This window comes from Tribolium madens, unplaced genomic scaffold, assembly GCF_015345945.1.
Source record: "Tribolium madens isolate multiple individuals breed KSU strain unplaced genomic scaffold, Tmad_KSU_1.1 Scaffold_96;HRSCAF=242;Tcas5.2_LG5, whole genome shotgun sequence".
NCBI lineage: Eukaryota > Metazoa > Arthropoda > Insecta > Coleoptera > Tenebrionidae > Tribolium > Tribolium madens.
In genome coordinates, this window is record NW_025401068.1 from 6608944 (window position 1) to 6625793 (window position 16850).

A 16850-nucleotide genomic window follows, 5' to 3' on the forward strand; every position below is an offset into this window, starting at 1 on the left:
TAAGTCTCCTACGATATTCAAAATTTTACTCCATTATTGCCTGATTCGAATGCAATATTTAACTTATCGGACTTCTAATGTAAATTCCTATTACTATTTCATAATTATTAGTATTACATAATAAAAAGGAAATATAAAACTCAAAGGAAGATTTTTTTATTTAAAAGTATTACAAATATAATATTTAAGAGAACCTTACAGAACAGACGTGATAAGCATATAAAAAAATCTGCTTTTATAAAAGAAAAACGAGCTTGAATAAAACACAAACGCTAATTCACTATGTTCGCAACAATTAGCTTTTTACAGTCTTGAACAATAACATTTTATTTACAAACGTAATATACTTTTTATAATTTTAGTCTGTATCCATAGGACAGATATCATTAATAGTTTCAGTGTTTTCTTCCATCAGATTTTCTATTGCTAGCGTTTCCCCTATTCTGATTGTTTCGCTTGTATCATTACAACTGTCAACTTCCATATTTTCACTTTCAACTGTCTCAGACTGTGACTCATTTACGTCTTTTGCATTTTCAGTACTCGCACTAACAGCTTCGTTGTCTTCTTTTATCTCCTCTTCTTCCACACGATTTACTTCATCTTTTTCCGTACAATCTTGTTCTGATTCATTTTCAACAAGTCTACTCTCATCTTTCTTAATTTCTTTGTGTTGATTGTCTTCTTGTCCATCACCAACAATTTCACTATTTTCTTCTCCAACTTCCTCCTCTTGCTGGTTTTCTTGTCCCTTAATGTTATTCGACGTTTCTTCAACTATTCCCTTTTGTTGATCTTCTTGACTCTGATCAACAACTTCATTTATTTTTTCTTCACTTTCTTGATGGTCCTTTTGACTCTTATCAACAAATTCACTTGTTTCCTCTTCAGCTTTTTCCTCTTGACGGTCTTCTAGACCCTTATCAATAACTTCATTTGTTTCTTCTTCAACTCCATGATGGTCCTTTTGACTCTTATCAACAACTACACTTGTTTCCTCTTCAGCTTTTCCCTCTTGACGGTCTTCTAGACCCTTATCAACAACTTCATTTGTTTCTTCTTCAACTTCTTGATGGTCTCCTTGACCCTTATCAACAACTTCACTTGTTTCTTCTTCAACTTCGTTCTCTTTATGGTCTTCTTGTCCTTTATTAACAACCTCACCCTTTTCTTCTTCGACTTCCTTTTGTTGATCATTTTCTTTGTCTCTCTGACTGTCTTCCTCCGTGGCACCCTTATTTTCACTTTCTTTAACTTCTTCAATATCAGTCAATACTTTTTTCTTCTCTCCTTCAGTTTCAACTTCTCCCCTCACCTCACTAATACTCACCGGTTCTTCATCATCATTCACTTCAATAACTTCTTTTGGCGACGGTTTCATTTCTAACGGAATCATTCTCGGCCTACCGCGATGTTTCAGAATAATCGGTTCCGATCTTCTCGGCAAAAGTCGCGGCGGTTCTTTACTCGACGTCGCCTCTTCCGGTTTTCTTACCAAACCCAAAACATCAAGCATACTATGAGTGACGGTGGCCTCTTTTGCGGCGTCTTTAGACGGATACGCTGATTTACGCTCGCAAATCGCCAAATGTCTCGCCATCATGTTACCTATGAAAACGAATTAACAGTTTTACGAATCAAATATAAATAAAATTACCATCAATATCGCTATAACCGCAAATACAAAACATCTCGTAGGGGAGCTTCTCAGCCGGTAGTTTCGAATTGAGAAATTTGCATTTGGCAACGTGGTCTTGCATGGCAGTAGTGCAACATGTCGAAAATTGACAGTTAGGGTTCTGACAACTATCAAAGGACCTATAATTAAAAAAAAATCCTCCAATCAGGCAATTTCGTAAAATAAAAGAAAAACAAAACACTTACGCAAAATGTTTAGCTGTGCTTAACGACTGTCCACACTCTTTACAATTGAGATTCTTGTTAACGTTGAAATACAGAGTCGAAAAATTGATCACTTTCGCATCATCTGGCCACTTGTCCATCTTTGATTTGGGTACCATGACGCCGTTTCTTGGTGCAAACGCAGGTACTAATCCTTGTTTACCCCTTTGTGAAACGTGCATTTTGATCTGGTGGTCTTTAAGAAACTCCTTCTGGATGAACCAAAGCGTGCACCTGCCGCACCGTTTCGCCAACTGTTTTTTCTGATGCTTTTGCAAATGTTGAATGAAGTAGTTCATATTTTGCGATATGTTCCTCCCTCCCGAGTAAATCGTCGTCGATTTAAGACAGAACGGACATTGAATCGTCGTTCCGTGGTCATGTTGTTGGTAGAAATGATCGACAGCTTGCTTGTGATTGGAGCACCGAAAACCGCAGGTACCACACAAGTAAGGTAGTTCGGAAGGGCAGTGTTCCTTTGACATATGTTTTCCTAGTATAAAAGGATTCCGGAAGTGAGACTCACAAATTAAACACACGAACCCGTTGTCAAACTTAGTTTCATCAGGATGCGCAGTGTTTATATGCTTGAGCAGATCATTCGCTGATGGTACTATCGTCAAACAGTACTTACACAACTGGACATCATTCGAAACGTTATGTGCATGTTTGAATAAATGATTCATGAGAGAAATATTCGTATTAAATGTCAATTTACAGAAGGGGCACTTAATATTAATCGTAGTTTTATTCTTGGAGGGCGAAGTCGGGGAAATAGTACCGTAGTAATAATTTTCAAGAGGTACCATTTGTTCAGGTACATCCGGCGAAATCGATTTACTTGGCCTGATTACCTCCTGTACCGGAGGTGGTTGAGGTGGCGCCGGTTTGCGAAGGCGGCTGTACCGCTTCGGAGTGGGTTCCACCGGTTTTGAAGGGGTAGAGGTACTCTGAGTCGAAATCGACCAGTTTTTGAAAGGATTCGCGCTAACTTTGTTCAGACGGTTTATGAGTGATGTACCCGAATCGAACCGGGTCTGTTCCGAGATATGCTGAACCATATTGTCGAAACACTGCAAGACGGTGGTACCGTACCACTCTCTCCACACTAATTCGTCGAGGAATTGCTGGATTATGGGTCGGGAGAGAAGAGATAAAGTGTTTTGGAACATTCGAGGGACTATACGTCGCAGGTACTCCATTATAGTACGGTTGCTGTTCGCGTAGTCGTTGGAAGTGTTTTGTTGGACGTGGAGGAAACCCAGTTGATGTAATGTATTTTTATCAACCGTCAGATCTGTTACAATAATACTTTGAGGGTGCACCCAGTTGAAAACCGGTTCAAGAATTTTAGAGAATCGTTTCTTGTAATTTCGTTCAATGTCGTTAAGAGGTTCCACGGCTCGCAGTCTTATGTGTTTGGTAGTGGTCTCCAAAATTCCCAAAACTTCCACTTTGACTTCCCGCTTGTTTCCATCTTGAGATGTAGTCCCGAGACTTATCACCCCGATTTGAACTTTGACCCCTGGTCCCCCCAGTTGTTTAATATGGGTATATATTGCAACGGTACAAATGGAACGCAACCAAGTGTACATACCTTTGACGTAGAGATTATCAACTTTAACCTGAAAAATATCAATCAAAATATCAAGGTCGAACTAAACATACGACGCCTCTTACCCATTGGGTCACATTTTGCACAATCGTCTGACAACACCAATGATACAAAAGTTTCAAAATCGCCATAGGTGGATGTTGCGACCCCTCGAATATAGACCCACTGAAAACCGAAACAAACCTTTGGGGACAACACTCTGAAATCCACACATAACCCCCTGAATACGGAAACTTCGACGCATCACTATACATCCCCAACTTAAGCGGATTTGTCGCATGCACCGAACATTTCTGATCGGACCGGACCAAGCCTTGTTGAATCAACCTTGAATGCAAAACTAAACTTGAGGAAACAAAAACGCAGCGATCAGTACCATTCAGTAAACTTTGTAGGCGGATACATAAGCACACTTTTGACTTTTACGTCTAGTTTGCTCCTATCTGCAGCTAAATCTTTGACACGAAGATGCGGTCTTGCGACTACGACAAGTGACGGGTATGTACGTCCTTGAAGCTTGTTGAAAGACACCTCTCGGCTGTCGGGCAACGCTCGGCCATCTTCGCCAGTCAGATCGATACTTTTCGACGGTCTTGTACCCATACTTAGGCCACCCTCGACGTTACTTTCGGTTGGTCGAAAATTGGCGCTTGTGGAGGTGGTGGCCGGAGGCTAAACAAAAATATTAAAAACCAATCAAACTCAAGACCGCACCAAATTCTATTAAATTCTTAGTGATAATCGATTTATACGACTGTCCGTATGAATTGAGTCCCCTCTCTTGTACATAAAATTATGTATTGTCTCAGATTAATATTCTTTATTAAAATAAATAAAAAGTATCATACTATTATACAAGATGATTCACGAGGAATAATGAGCCTGACCAAATTTTCGATGCAACCAACATTATAGTGGTCGCAAATTAACTTGCGAAGAGTAATGGTGGTTGCATCGAGAATTTGGTCAGGCTCATTATTCCTCGTGTATCACCTTGTATTTGATTCAAGAACCGTGGTATTTAAACGTAAAAGAATAAAATTCCTTGGATAAAAACAGATCACTCTGTATAGTTTTTTAAATAATAAATAATTGCAACTCACCCTTCCCTTTATCGGCATAATGGGTTTTTGTGGGGCCGTGACAGTTTTGGGAGCTACACTCGGTTTCGACTGCATCGCCTTCCCCAGCATCGGCTTGACCTGAATCTTATTCTGTGTCTTATTAGCCGCCACCGGCGCCTTCTGAGAGACCAGAGTGGCCTTAGCCAGCGGTGGGATAGCATTAGAGGGCACTTGTCTCAAAATCGGGCCGCGCCTTGCTTTGACCGTCGGCGATTCTGTGGCGGTCGCCGCTCCCGACGACGGAATTGTGACTTTGGGTTGGTACAAAAGGGGCGGTGTGTTGGTATTAGCGTTCGGCGTGGATACCGCCCCCACGATAACCCCAAGACGCGGGTCCATAACCAGTTGGTAGCTCTGCGGGATCGCATTGTTGGTAGACGACGGCTGCTGCTGCAAAACTAGACTCTGACTAGCGACCGGTTGTTGTACGGGGGGCGGAGCGGCAAGTGGGGTTTGGTTGGTGATTGTGAACTGAGTGGTGGAGGCACCAGGGGTGGCCGAGCCGAGGATTGTCTGTATCTGTTCGGTGATTTCGACAGCGGTGGTGAAGACCCCATTATAGATGACTTCGGTGTTGGGGGTGGTTAGAAGTTGTTGGATTTTTGTTTCGACTTCGTTTGCTTCTTTTTGGAGTAACTCGAGATGTGATTTCTGACTTGGGGCCAAATCCTCTACAACGACCTCCAAGTCGAAAACACTTTCGTCGATGGGTTTTAAAACAATGACATCACGATCTGTCAAAATCATAATAAATAAAAATCATAATAAAGTGATGTAACAATTACCGTTTCCGTCCGACGATTTCCGGTGACTTAACTTATACTTCTTCTTTGGTGGTTGCACGTCTACTTCTATAACCTAAAAAGTGACATTAGAAATCGTGACGTCACCACAAATAAGCCCTGTGATTGGCCGGTCTGACAAAATGGCCGCCGACTCGATACTTACATCGTCATCAGACGATATTTCATATTTACTATCAGCTCCCAGCAACAGATGCATTTGTTTCAAAGCCTCCTTACTAGCGGCACGTCTCGACTGAGTCCGATTCACCTGCTTGTCTTTCGGCATGTTCTGTAAACATAAAAACTAACCTTACTACCGGTCATAAAACTCGTCTCGAATGTGGACCAGCCTTAGCGAGTGCCGTTCACCTCAACACATCATAATTAAAAATTTGTTAAAACTAAGAAACTCAGGGGTGAAATTACGAGAATTTTGACAGGGACACCCTGTTTATATAACTGAGTCCGATTCTGCGGTAGCAAAACAAATTGAGTAATGGCGGGTAAAGGTTTTGACGGTCCCTCGTTCTAACTCTGTTTGGCGGGTCGATATCGTCAAATGAGACGGGGATATGAGGTTACATAGCGATAAAGATAGTATTCAAAAAACTAAAAAAGTAAAAGTAATACTTACAAGTGGTTAAAACTTGAATTAACACACCAAAACGTCAACGCTACATTACTGACTTTACAACGGCAGCCATATTTATTTATGTTTGACGCAACGATATGGCGGATGGCGGCAAGTTTGATTCTTTGACAGTAGGAAAGAGTAAGTCAAAAAATATGTAAGTACAGACCCCGTAGTTATCTCAATTTGTTGATATTCTATTAACTACGTTAGAATACAACTACTACTGTAATTATTTGATACAATTTTCAAAAAAAAAACAAAATTAAAAATGTATGTCAAATAATAATAATATCATTGAATAATTTATTTTCTTATTTATTGTAGAAAGAATAACAATACAAATTAATATATAATAATAGCAATATAATAAGTTAATAAGTGAATTGAACCCATGCTTTTAGGCAACCAACAATACACATTTGACAAAACATGTCAAACAGTCAATTAGGTATTACGATAAAGTAATAACTGTTACGTTAAATGCTAATTTAGTGTAAAACAAAAACTTAGGTTTTTATTTTATTGTGCTGTTTTTTTAAATATTCTAAAAAGGCCCCTTACAAGAGCGAGTGAAACGTCGACTCGTTTAGCCAAAAAGACCTAAATTTTTGGCCGCGAAAACTAATGATCTTACAATATAAAACACACTTTTTCTACGACTATTTTAGAATATTCTTGGTTGATTTTTAATTAATAATTATTACAGAATACTCATATTCTGTTACACTACTGTRCCATACCAATGTTAGAATGGTCCCAGGTAGCGTTATCTTGACAGTTGTTAAAATTTTAGTCTGTGGAATTGTCACACTAGCCTTCGACTAGTGAGACACACTTTTTCACATGTGCGAAATAAGCCATATTCCATATTCTAAGTTGTTACTTGTTTTATTTTTAATAAGAATATTATATTGTTTTTTGATCTTTCTTGGGCTTAATTGGATATATATTATGATGTTCTAAAAAAATTATAGCGCATTTTTATAGTTATAAACAAGGTTATTAACCAAAGCGATAAATAATACAGGCCGATCCATTTTAAGGGTTATTCGTTTTATAAGAATCACTTGAGAATGTAAATAAATATTCTATGGTCAAACAAATTAAGGGTCAAAGTTTTTTCAAAAAAAAAAAAATTAAATAAGTAGAAAAAATATGTGAAAATGCCAGTTTGACATTTCTTGTTTTTTTTTTGTTATTTACGTATTAAAGGTGCAAATCCATATTTTTTAATCGAAACGACAAGGCAAAGAAAGCCAAGGCAGTAGTCAGGTTCATATTTCAACAAAAATTAAGCTAAACTAGACAGCATGTGTCTATGACAGCATCTAAGATCCTAACAAAAATTATTGTGTGGTACAGGGTGTTTCACATAATTTTACGAGGCCTGCGCCTGTAAGATGCAATCAATAATACATATTCCGATACAAACTCGATTACAAATATTGAAAAATTGAATAATCTTCTCTAGTTTGCTCACCCTTTAAAAAATTACAACATTTTTAGTTAGTTAGTGATTAAGATAGATAAACTAGAATCATATACATGCCGTCTCTTGATAGAACAAATAATAATTGTTTCTGAAAAACTGCAGTTTATGACTATTAATGAAACATTGATTAGTTTGACAACTACTGTCTTGGGTTTCCAAAAATTAAATAGTTAGAAGTGTATTTTTTGTATACAGTGTTTTGTGACTTTTGTATATTTGGGTGCGTACATTAGGCGCAAGCCTCGGAAAGTTATGTGAAACACCCTGTATTTTGCTTGAATATTTCAATATTTGTGATACACAATATTAATTAATTCAAATGTACTAATTTAAACTAAAACGTAATATTCAACACAGAAGCACTGCTTTGTTGTTTTTATTAATTCCTCTTTTCCAAAACTGTTAAATATGAATTCATCGCTGCAAGACCCTCCCAAGAAACTTGACCCGTTTTCTCAAAACCTCTCCATAATTAACATCAAACCCAAGAATTAGCTCTAGGTCGTCTGTAATTACTCCAAACCAAACAAAACACGTCACTTCATAATCGAAGTATTAATTTCACCACCTCAGTATTGACCATCCATTCACCCACAATGTACCACCAAGACCAAGCAGTGAGCATCCTCGGCGAAACCATCCCTAAACGAAGAAGCGTTTTCCTTGAAAGTGGTGTTAGCAGTGCTGATTCGTACAAAGCCTCAAAAGTCGGTCCCGCGCCCCCAATCAAGTTCATCAACAAATCGTCAACAGACAGGTTTGGAAATGGGACTATTTACGAAGTCCTCAAACCGATTTATGCATTAATGAGGATTGTTGGGATCTTCCCGATTAAAAACACCGAACCTGGAATGTTCCGAGTGGCACCGGAGTTGTTGGGGTACTCGATTGTGGTGCTTGTGGTGGTTATGGGGTACATTGGATTTATCGAGTGGGACAAAGTTGAAATAGTTCGGTCGCAGGAAGGCCGATTTGAAGAGGCAGTGATTGATTATTTATTCACTGTGTATCTTCTACCGATTATTATGAATCCACTGGTGTTGTACGAGGCAAGGAAGTTGGCGAATGTGGTCTCGGATTGGGTCAATTTTGAGAGGATTTATTATAAATTGACCAAAAAGAAGCTTTCGGTGTTTTTTGGGAATAAACCAGTGATTCTAACAGTGGTACTTCCGCTCTTGGCGTGTGGCGTTATGGTGGTCACTCATATTACGATGGCACATTTTAAAATTATTCAGGTAGTGAAAACGATAAGATTTTTCTGTGCCCACGTCAACTTTGTTTTGTACCACCATTTAATTTACTTTTTTTTAAGTTATATGTTTTACTAACCCTAAACTCTAAATTAATTAATAATTTTTCATGTAATATCATACAAAAATGCACTGAGAATAGTGGTCAAAAATTAAATTTGTATATAAAGAATAAAAGCAAATTTTTTCAACATTTTTTGAGTAATTCTTTTAATAAATTAATTGAGTTTAAGGAAATGTGATTTGTTCGTTTATAATACTTTGAAATGATTAAGTAGATAAATATTTTTTTTCTTTTAATGTAAGAGAAGCTCTTAGCTGGGCCGTGTTGAATATACTTTAAAAAATTTCTATATTTAGGTGGTTCCTTTTTGCTACATCAACTGTTTAATCTACTTAATCGGGGGCTTTTGGTTCATGCAGTGCGACGTCGTAGGCAAAGTGGCCACTCAACTCGCTGAAGACTTCCAAATGGCGTTAAAGCACATTGGGCCGTCTTCTCAAGTCGCCGATTATCGCTCGTTGTGGATGCTTTTAAGCAAATTGATAAGAGATGTAGGAAACGCCTCCGGATACACTGTCACTTTCCTCTGTCTGTACCTATTTTTAATAATAACGTTGACAATCTACGGGTTACTGTCACAACTCCAAGCCGGCTTTAGCACCAAAGACATAGGCCTGACGATAAATGCAGCCTTGGCCATTTTCATTTTGTATTTTATTTGTGACGAAGCCCACTACGCCTCCAATTGTGTACGAGTCCTGTTTCAAAAAAAGCTGCTTTTAGTAGAGTTATCCTGGATGAACGATGAGGCCCAACAGGAAATCAATATGTTCCTAAAGGCCACAGAAATGAGTCCTACGGATATAAGCCTTGTGGGCTTTTTTGACGTTAATAGGAATTTATTTAAGTCGGTGAGTCTTTGACCTGGCCTCGATGAATCCTTATTTATAAGTCGAAACAATTTCAGCTATTGGCAACAATGGTAACCTATCTAGTGGTACTTCTACAGTTCCAAATCAGCATACCCGAGGAAACAACCAGTCCTACCAACTCCACTTCAGTTACAATCACTACGCAAACACCCAACTAATCCTCCACTCTTGTAGAGTATTTTTATACACTGGAAGTGTTTTTTCATATTTATAAAACGATCAATGTTATTTTTAGTGCAGCAATTATTTATTTTCGGGGGTTGGTGTTTGTTTTGGGGTCTGTGTGCAATCCGAATTTTATCAACGAGGGTGGCATTTGCGTCAGAGATGGAATGTATGTAATACATTCCAAGAATAAATTTTATCGCTTTTTTTAAGAAACAAAGAACTAATTTTTTCCTTGAAATATTTTGTAACTGAAAAATTAAAATAAAGAATGTTTACAAACTCATTTTACCCCAGCTCCGCTTACTAAATCCTATATAATTAGAGATGTCAGAATATGATTTTTTCACAACTTGGTACAAATTGTCAGCCAATTAAATTTTAATTTCATGTAGGCGGCAAACTAAATTTTTCAAAGCTGTCTGAGATAGCAATCGCAAAACCGACTTTGTTACGTTTAGCTACACCACAAATGGAAATTTTACGTTTGTAGCAGCTGCACCACGTTGCGCCCTTTATAATTCATGAAAATGCAAAAAAATGCATGTTTGTTGACGATGCGGAAAACAAACCCAACGGACACAAAAGACCACTTTTCTGCTTTTTTGGGGCATCTAGACCAATAAATTTTGTAAAAAAGATTAATTTGCCACTGAAAGCGTAAAAAAATAAATAAAGTGTGACTCCCTCGTATATTTTTATTCCCTGAATGTCCATAAAGCTATCGATTCCAATCAACCCTTATCAAAGCAAAGTTTCGATCGCGAAGAACAGAAAAACAACTCATATTCGATATTTCAATCTATAGACGTGACGACGCGGTTTGAATAGCTAGTTCAGTGGGGCAACGACTTTGGGGTGAGGGCGAGCCACCCTATTGAAATGTAAATGGCGAAAATAAGCAAAGAAACCAAATTAAAGCCACCCCTAAAGGCCACGACGAGAATCGAGAGAAGACAAAGTGAGGATTTTAGGCTGCTATATCCGCGATAAAAAATAATTTTCTAGAATCTGGGGTGTTGGAATCGGAAAAATACAATTTTGTGTTGTATTTATAATAGGTTTTACTAATTTTTGCATAAATTTCTAATCACCCTGTGGTATAATTGAAAAGTTAAGGTCTGTTTTATTTTTTGGTCAATTTTGGGCGCTTCTCCCCTACTTTACACTTGTATTTTGCTTGGTTTGGGCTTAGAAAAATTTGGAAATTTTGCGATTTATTGATTAGGTCTTAATTCGTTGTAGAGTTTGCGAATATTTGGGGCAGTGGCACCCACCCTCGTCGGAGGGTTGGGGCAAAGTGGGGGTGGCCGACCTCGTGGAACGCCGCGACGGCTACAGCGGAGCATTGTGTGTCGGTCAGTGGAGGAGTGCGTGGGTGTTTTGCACCAAACGAGCGCTTATCGACGTCGATTGATTAAGGGATGGAAAGGGTTAACCTCCTGAAACAAACTATTTCTCATTTTCCACCATCGGAAAAATCCAATTAAGGCAGTAACGCGATTAGTCCGGGTGATATTTTCTAGTAATCGATTGCTTGGACGATATATGTTTCAACAAACGATAAATTTGACAATCACGTGGAAAGTGTAAATAAACAGTGCGCACAGCAAATGCTAAGTTGAACGTTCAATGCGGAAAAGTCAAGTGATGATTGGGAAAGTCGGGAGGAATACCTTGGGAGGTTGTGACGTTACAAATGTTTGTGTTTTTGTGGATACTGCTTTGGGTGGGTTTTCGACGTGCCGAGGCTTACATAGGTGAGAAATTAGGTTTTTCACCGTTGTAATAAATCACTTCAAGAAGATAAACAGTGGCTTTAGAATGATTTGAAACTCCCGCGAGGTTTGTTTGAGTTTCGCGCCGAAAATAATCAATTACGGAAGATGTAATAAATAAATTAGTGAACCGCGGACTGTAATTTACCCTCCTATTTCATTCGTGACGGCGCTAACCCCTTGGGGGCTCACATTTCGACAATAAATAATAAAGTTTATGTTCGATCAGAAGGGAGCGAATTTTAAAATGCCATTTTATTTATGGCGATGTAAAAATTTTATCAACGTTTTATTTCATTAGTGCTGAAACATGGGTAGGTACATATTTTTACCATTTGCAGCATAAGATATTATTTAATTATTAGGCACATAGATATTCAAAAATATCTGAGTTTTCTGAGATATACACTGGCCGCCAAAATTAACCGGACAACTAAAATTTTGCGATTTTTCACATTGTGATATTTTTGTTATTCTTTATCGGATTTCGACGAACTTTGTTTGGCTTAAAGAAAAAACTTTGTAGATCGTTGTAATTTAATTCAATTTCAATGTTCGTATTAAGTAGGCCAAAACGCCAAAATAGGCGCATGGAAGCTTCTAATAATTAACCGTTTTACTTGTGGTAATCCTTTGAAGTTCCAAGTTTTTCAGATTATTTGTGTTCAAAGACGTAATTATGCTCTTTTGGTGACATAAGCAATAATTTTCAGCCTACTTTCTGAACGAATATTTAGTAATCTTAGAAAAGCAACGTATTCTTTAATGCTTTGTATCTCTGGGACTCCAGAAGATAAAATTTTAAAACAAATTGGTCCTCATTAAGAATAAAACGGGCAATAATCTGAAATAAGTAAAAACTTAATTTTGTCTCTGTTGCATACTACAGCTCAATATGAAAAAAATAAAAAAACAGTGGTCTCGTGTTTTAGGTATAACATTTCCAAGACAAAACTACAAATGTTATTGAATTAAATTACAATGTTCTGAAAAGTTTTTTTAAGCCGAACAAAAATTCGTCGAAATCCGACAAAGAATAACAAAAATATTGCAATGTGAAAAATCGCAAAATTTTAGTTGTCCGGTTAGTTTTGGCGGCCAGTGTATTTTAGTTAGGTAAAAGTGTATCAACTTTTAATTAATTGTAATAATATTTATTTTTGTTCATACACATACAATGTGCTTACATCACTCGTTAAATATTTACATACTGTAAAAACAGTGGAGTAGGGACGTTTTAGAGAGGAATTCACGGATTTGTACTCTAATAATAGTGAAATAGAAACAAAAATTTAATATTTCAAATAAAAAAAGAAATAATGGAAAAAATAAAAATTCAGACATCATAATTAGCCTTTCTTTCTCTAAAGTTCTTTCTTGCAGCGGTAGAATGAAATAAAAATCAACTTGTATTAGATAGTTTTTTTTTACATTTTTCCTATTTTTTCTGTGCTTTATAAATAATGTATCCTACCAATTTTGAAATAACCTGTACAAATCGTCGTGTTACTTACTACTCATTACGCCACCGAAATGAAAATATGTCTCGTAGTTTCAAAAAACTCCTCGGCCTGTCTCTGGTTAAAAGTGTCAACAATGTCCAATCACCTTCCGTCCCCCATTACTATCCAAATCCATCATCCAACATTTAATTAAAACAGCAAATAGATCCTTTGTGCAATCTCCATCCGGCACGAACATTCGCAATTGTGCCAACGTCCGTATCAACATTATATAGGGCTTTAGGAACAGAACTGACACAATAGCCTATTCGAAGCAAGGTTGCAAATGCCACATTCACACGACTCAACTACGGTGCTTACATAATTCACCCTTTTCCCCCAGAAACAGTCTTCGTCAGCGGCTGTGAGTCCTGCAAGCTCTACTTGACCTGCCGTCACCTCACGTCGATCATCGCCGTTTTGGAGGCTGATTTCACACCCGATTATAACGATACAAATACCACAGCTTTAGCTCCTACCTATTTTCCACCGGTGCATCCAAGACAAGCATTAAATAAAAGGTGGGTAATGTAGGTACAATTGGGAACACGGAATCCTGGGTAGTCTTTTCTTGTCATATTAAAAAATGTCAATGTAAATGTACCTTTACCGTCATTATGATTGATATTAAACAAAACTATCAAATTAACTTTGACATACTTATATCAATTTTTGCAAAATGCCAGCTGTATCAGTTTTTAATAAATCTCAAGCAATAGCCCTTATTCCACAGCGGCAAGTATCAGTGACTTTGGGGATTCCAAAAACTTCGACTTTGTCAGTGTCAAAAAGACAAATATGCCAAACATTGCTTAGTTATGACCTAAGGTATAGTTTAGAAATTTTGACAACTGAATGACATATCTGCCCAATTTTCTGTGTGCCCCACTGTACATAATAACATACAATTCTGTCAATGACAATTTTTAAAACTGTTAATCGCCGGTTAACAAACGAACTTGTACCAAACAGTATTTCATTTATTACTTTCTATTCTATTAAAGATATAGGGAAGGGGGCGTTTATTTTTTTAACTATTAGTTTCGGGGGCTATAAATATCCGATCCTGACCTAGCTTACTCTTATCTGATGTTGATATAAGCATGAGTCAGATTCAATTATCGCTATCTTCCCTAATGATCGATCAGCCCGACACGTGGGGCCTCGACCTTGCCTCAGCCTTCGGCGCGGGCGTCCCGAATTCGCTCCAAATTGGGTCTCGTCCTCGTCGAGGCCTCGTCTAGGTCAGGGTCGGAAGACGAAATTTCGTTGGTCTGAGTCAAGGTATCGCCGTGACAAAGGACACCATGTAACGCGGTTGCGTAAAAGGCGATCAAGGACAGGGCCGGATCATCGATCCGTGCGAAAAGTGTAACAGTCGGTCACACGGGCCCCTTATCGCCTTTCAGATCGCAGCATATGGCTAATTGGGCCGGGCTGAGGGGGTGCTAATGGCGGTTTTGTTTGTAGGTGTTCAGGAGTGAATCACTGCAGTTTCATTTTCACCGAGGATTGCCCCGATGCGCACTTGTGGGGGGCTGGTCAGCTGAGAGTTAAGTACGTCTGCATATCAGGTAATTGATTATTAATTTTTTTCATCTTTTCATTTTTTCACGTTTTGATGGTTGATAATGAAAATTGTTATCTAATAATATACCACTCCGAGTGGTTATCATAAAAATCAGAAAATCTGTGAGAAAGTTAGAAATAATGACGACCAACCCCTACCCTCGCCCAAACCTGGCGTGAAAATCGGCCAATCTCCTGGATATCGAAAACCACACACACTTTCATAATCCCTATTATTAGCCCCTCTAAGCCCTCAACCATTTTCCAGAAAACGAGATTAGGAAGTTCTGTAACAGCGAAATCCTCCTGCCCGAGTTCGGCTCCACCCTCCCCACCGAGGGCTTCATTCACAACCCTGGCTATCCGCGATTCTACTCTAGCCAACGAGAATGCCGCTGGAAGATACGAGCCCCTCGCGAACAGCGCATCCGTGTCAGGATTTTGGACATTTCCATCACTGGTAAAAGCTCTTGGGATTGAAAATTTCGACTAAAAAAATTCCAGCCGACAGGGTAACTCCTCCTGACGAATGCAGCGACCGGCTTGAGATCCTCGACTCGGGTCAACTGGTCCAAACGACGTGCAAACCCCAAGAACCCCCTTTGGAAGTGGTGTCGGAGAGCGAGTTCGTGGAGGTTGTTCTCGTCTCGGCACACTCACTAGTGCCTCTCAGAGGCGTGCTTATACACTACACTGCCGTCGGCTGTCCCACCCCCGACACCCCTGAAGACGGGTATCTGGTTTATCGGAACGAGACAGCTGCAGAGTACAGATGCTGCATCAATCGGGCCTTTGAAGACGACGGACAAAGGACCAAAATCATCAACTGCGAGGGGACGAAATGGGACGTGGACCTGCCCCTACCTAACTGTACGAGTAAGTAAAAAATAATCAAACATTGTTTGAATTTCCTTTCGACGCTAAATGAAATTGACCTTCGACCTTCCTTTTTTATTTTTAATGAGATAAACAACACCGCCGCGTTGTGTTGTGAACAAAGGTAACGCTGAAACTCCATATTTCGTGCTTTGTTCAAATCAAGCGCAAGTTCGCTGATTTATATCAGGATAGAACAAAGATAAACTAAACGTAAGCCTAACAAAAACAATAATATTTTCGAATTCAATGAAACTCACAAACAAAATCTAATTATGTAGTGTACGCCTCTGCCTATTGACATATTGTCGTCTCTTTCCAACAAAACCCTTCCAAATTGTTTTATCTCTCTCGTGATGTTCAGTTGCAACTGAAAACGGTGTAGTAGAAACCACGTGGATTACCTGGAGGCGTTTTTTTGGGATAAAAGAGTTCTGAGAAGTTGTCGGAGTTTGCTAACAAGGCGAATTCGTGAGTGTTTCGAGAGCTTTCTTTTAATTGCAGTTTTTGCGTCTCATGTAAAAATCCAGTTGAGGTTATATTGTTATAAAAATGATTATTAATATCAAAATATTTTGTTGTTATCGAATAGCGTAATAGCGCTTCTGAACTTGTTGAAGTGTCATTTGAGTCAGAGGCGGCTCGTGAGGAAGACTAAATTTCTTTTTTCAGAAAAACTTCGCTTAAAGCCACTGCTAACCGTTCAAGACATTGGAAAATCGAAAAATATCGAAATGGTTTCTGGTAACGTATTTTATGATTTGTTTTCACTACTTGTTTTAACTACGATTTGGATTTTTTTCAGATGTTTTAGCACCGGCCTTGCTCATAGCAGCTTTATTTTTGATAAATTTTATAGTTCTCTTTTACATTTATAAAATTAAGCAAAAGTAAGTTTTTTTTATTTGGGTCGGTTATCACAAATTGACTTTTATTTTTGTAGGCACGCTGAAGAATATGCCGATGAAGAATTAGGGACGTTACCATTGTCAAGTTGTGAGAAAACCTCGCCTTGAATTATTTATTTGTAGAAATGACACTTTTATAATAAAAGTTTTATTTAAACCCAGTCATTTTATTCCATGAGTTTGAAATTTGAAACTTGCCGCGCAGGTACCCACGTTAGGAATTTCAGTTGCCAAAGGTTTTTTGAAAATAAAACTAAGCTTAAAAAAAACTTTCTTCGCTGAAAATCAGTCATAACGTTATTATAGGTATT

At 38.3% G+C, this 16850-nt stretch overlaps 3 protein-coding genes across 3 annotated transcripts; 2 read left to right on the forward strand and 1 right to left on the reverse strand.

The window, feature by feature from the left end:
* Positions 1 to 140: 140 nt before the first annotated feature.
* Positions 141 to 6144, reverse strand: LOC123012884. Its single transcript, XM_044411075.1, has 9 exons — positions 6061 to 6144; positions 5590 to 5715; positions 5427 to 5499; positions 4621 to 5375; positions 3894 to 4189; positions 3583 to 3844; positions 1885 to 3527; positions 1658 to 1818; positions 141 to 1608 (listed from the first exon to the last, which is right to left on the reverse strand). Exons 2-9 carry the CDS (start codon positions 5710 to 5712, stop codon positions 359 to 361), a joined length of 4563 nt encoding a protein of 1520 aa, XP_044267010.1. The 5' UTR covers positions 5713 to 5715; positions 6061 to 6144; the 3' UTR covers positions 141 to 358.
* On the forward strand, positions 5975 to 10152 carry LOC123012885 (gustatory and odorant receptor 24). Its single transcript, XM_044411076.1, has 4 exons — positions 5975 to 6214; positions 8126 to 8790; positions 9166 to 9720; positions 9777 to 10152. Exons 2-4 carry the CDS (start codon positions 8149 to 8151, stop codon positions 9897 to 9899), a joined length of 1320 nt encoding a protein of 439 aa, XP_044267011.1. The 5' UTR covers positions 5975 to 6214; positions 8126 to 8148; the 3' UTR covers positions 9900 to 10152.
* Positions 10153 to 11266: 1114 nt separating this feature from the next.
* On the forward strand, positions 11267 to 16696 carry LOC123013713. The gene is made up of 8 exons (XM_044412434.1): positions 11267 to 11666; positions 13530 to 13707; positions 14657 to 14760; positions 15024 to 15215; positions 15260 to 15631; positions 16304 to 16375; positions 16437 to 16521; positions 16575 to 16696. Exons 1-8 carry the CDS (start codon positions 11606 to 11608, stop codon positions 16645 to 16647), a joined length of 1137 nt encoding a protein of 378 aa, XP_044268369.1. The 5' UTR covers positions 11267 to 11605; the 3' UTR covers positions 16648 to 16696.
* Positions 16697 to 16850: the final 154 nt, after the last annotated feature.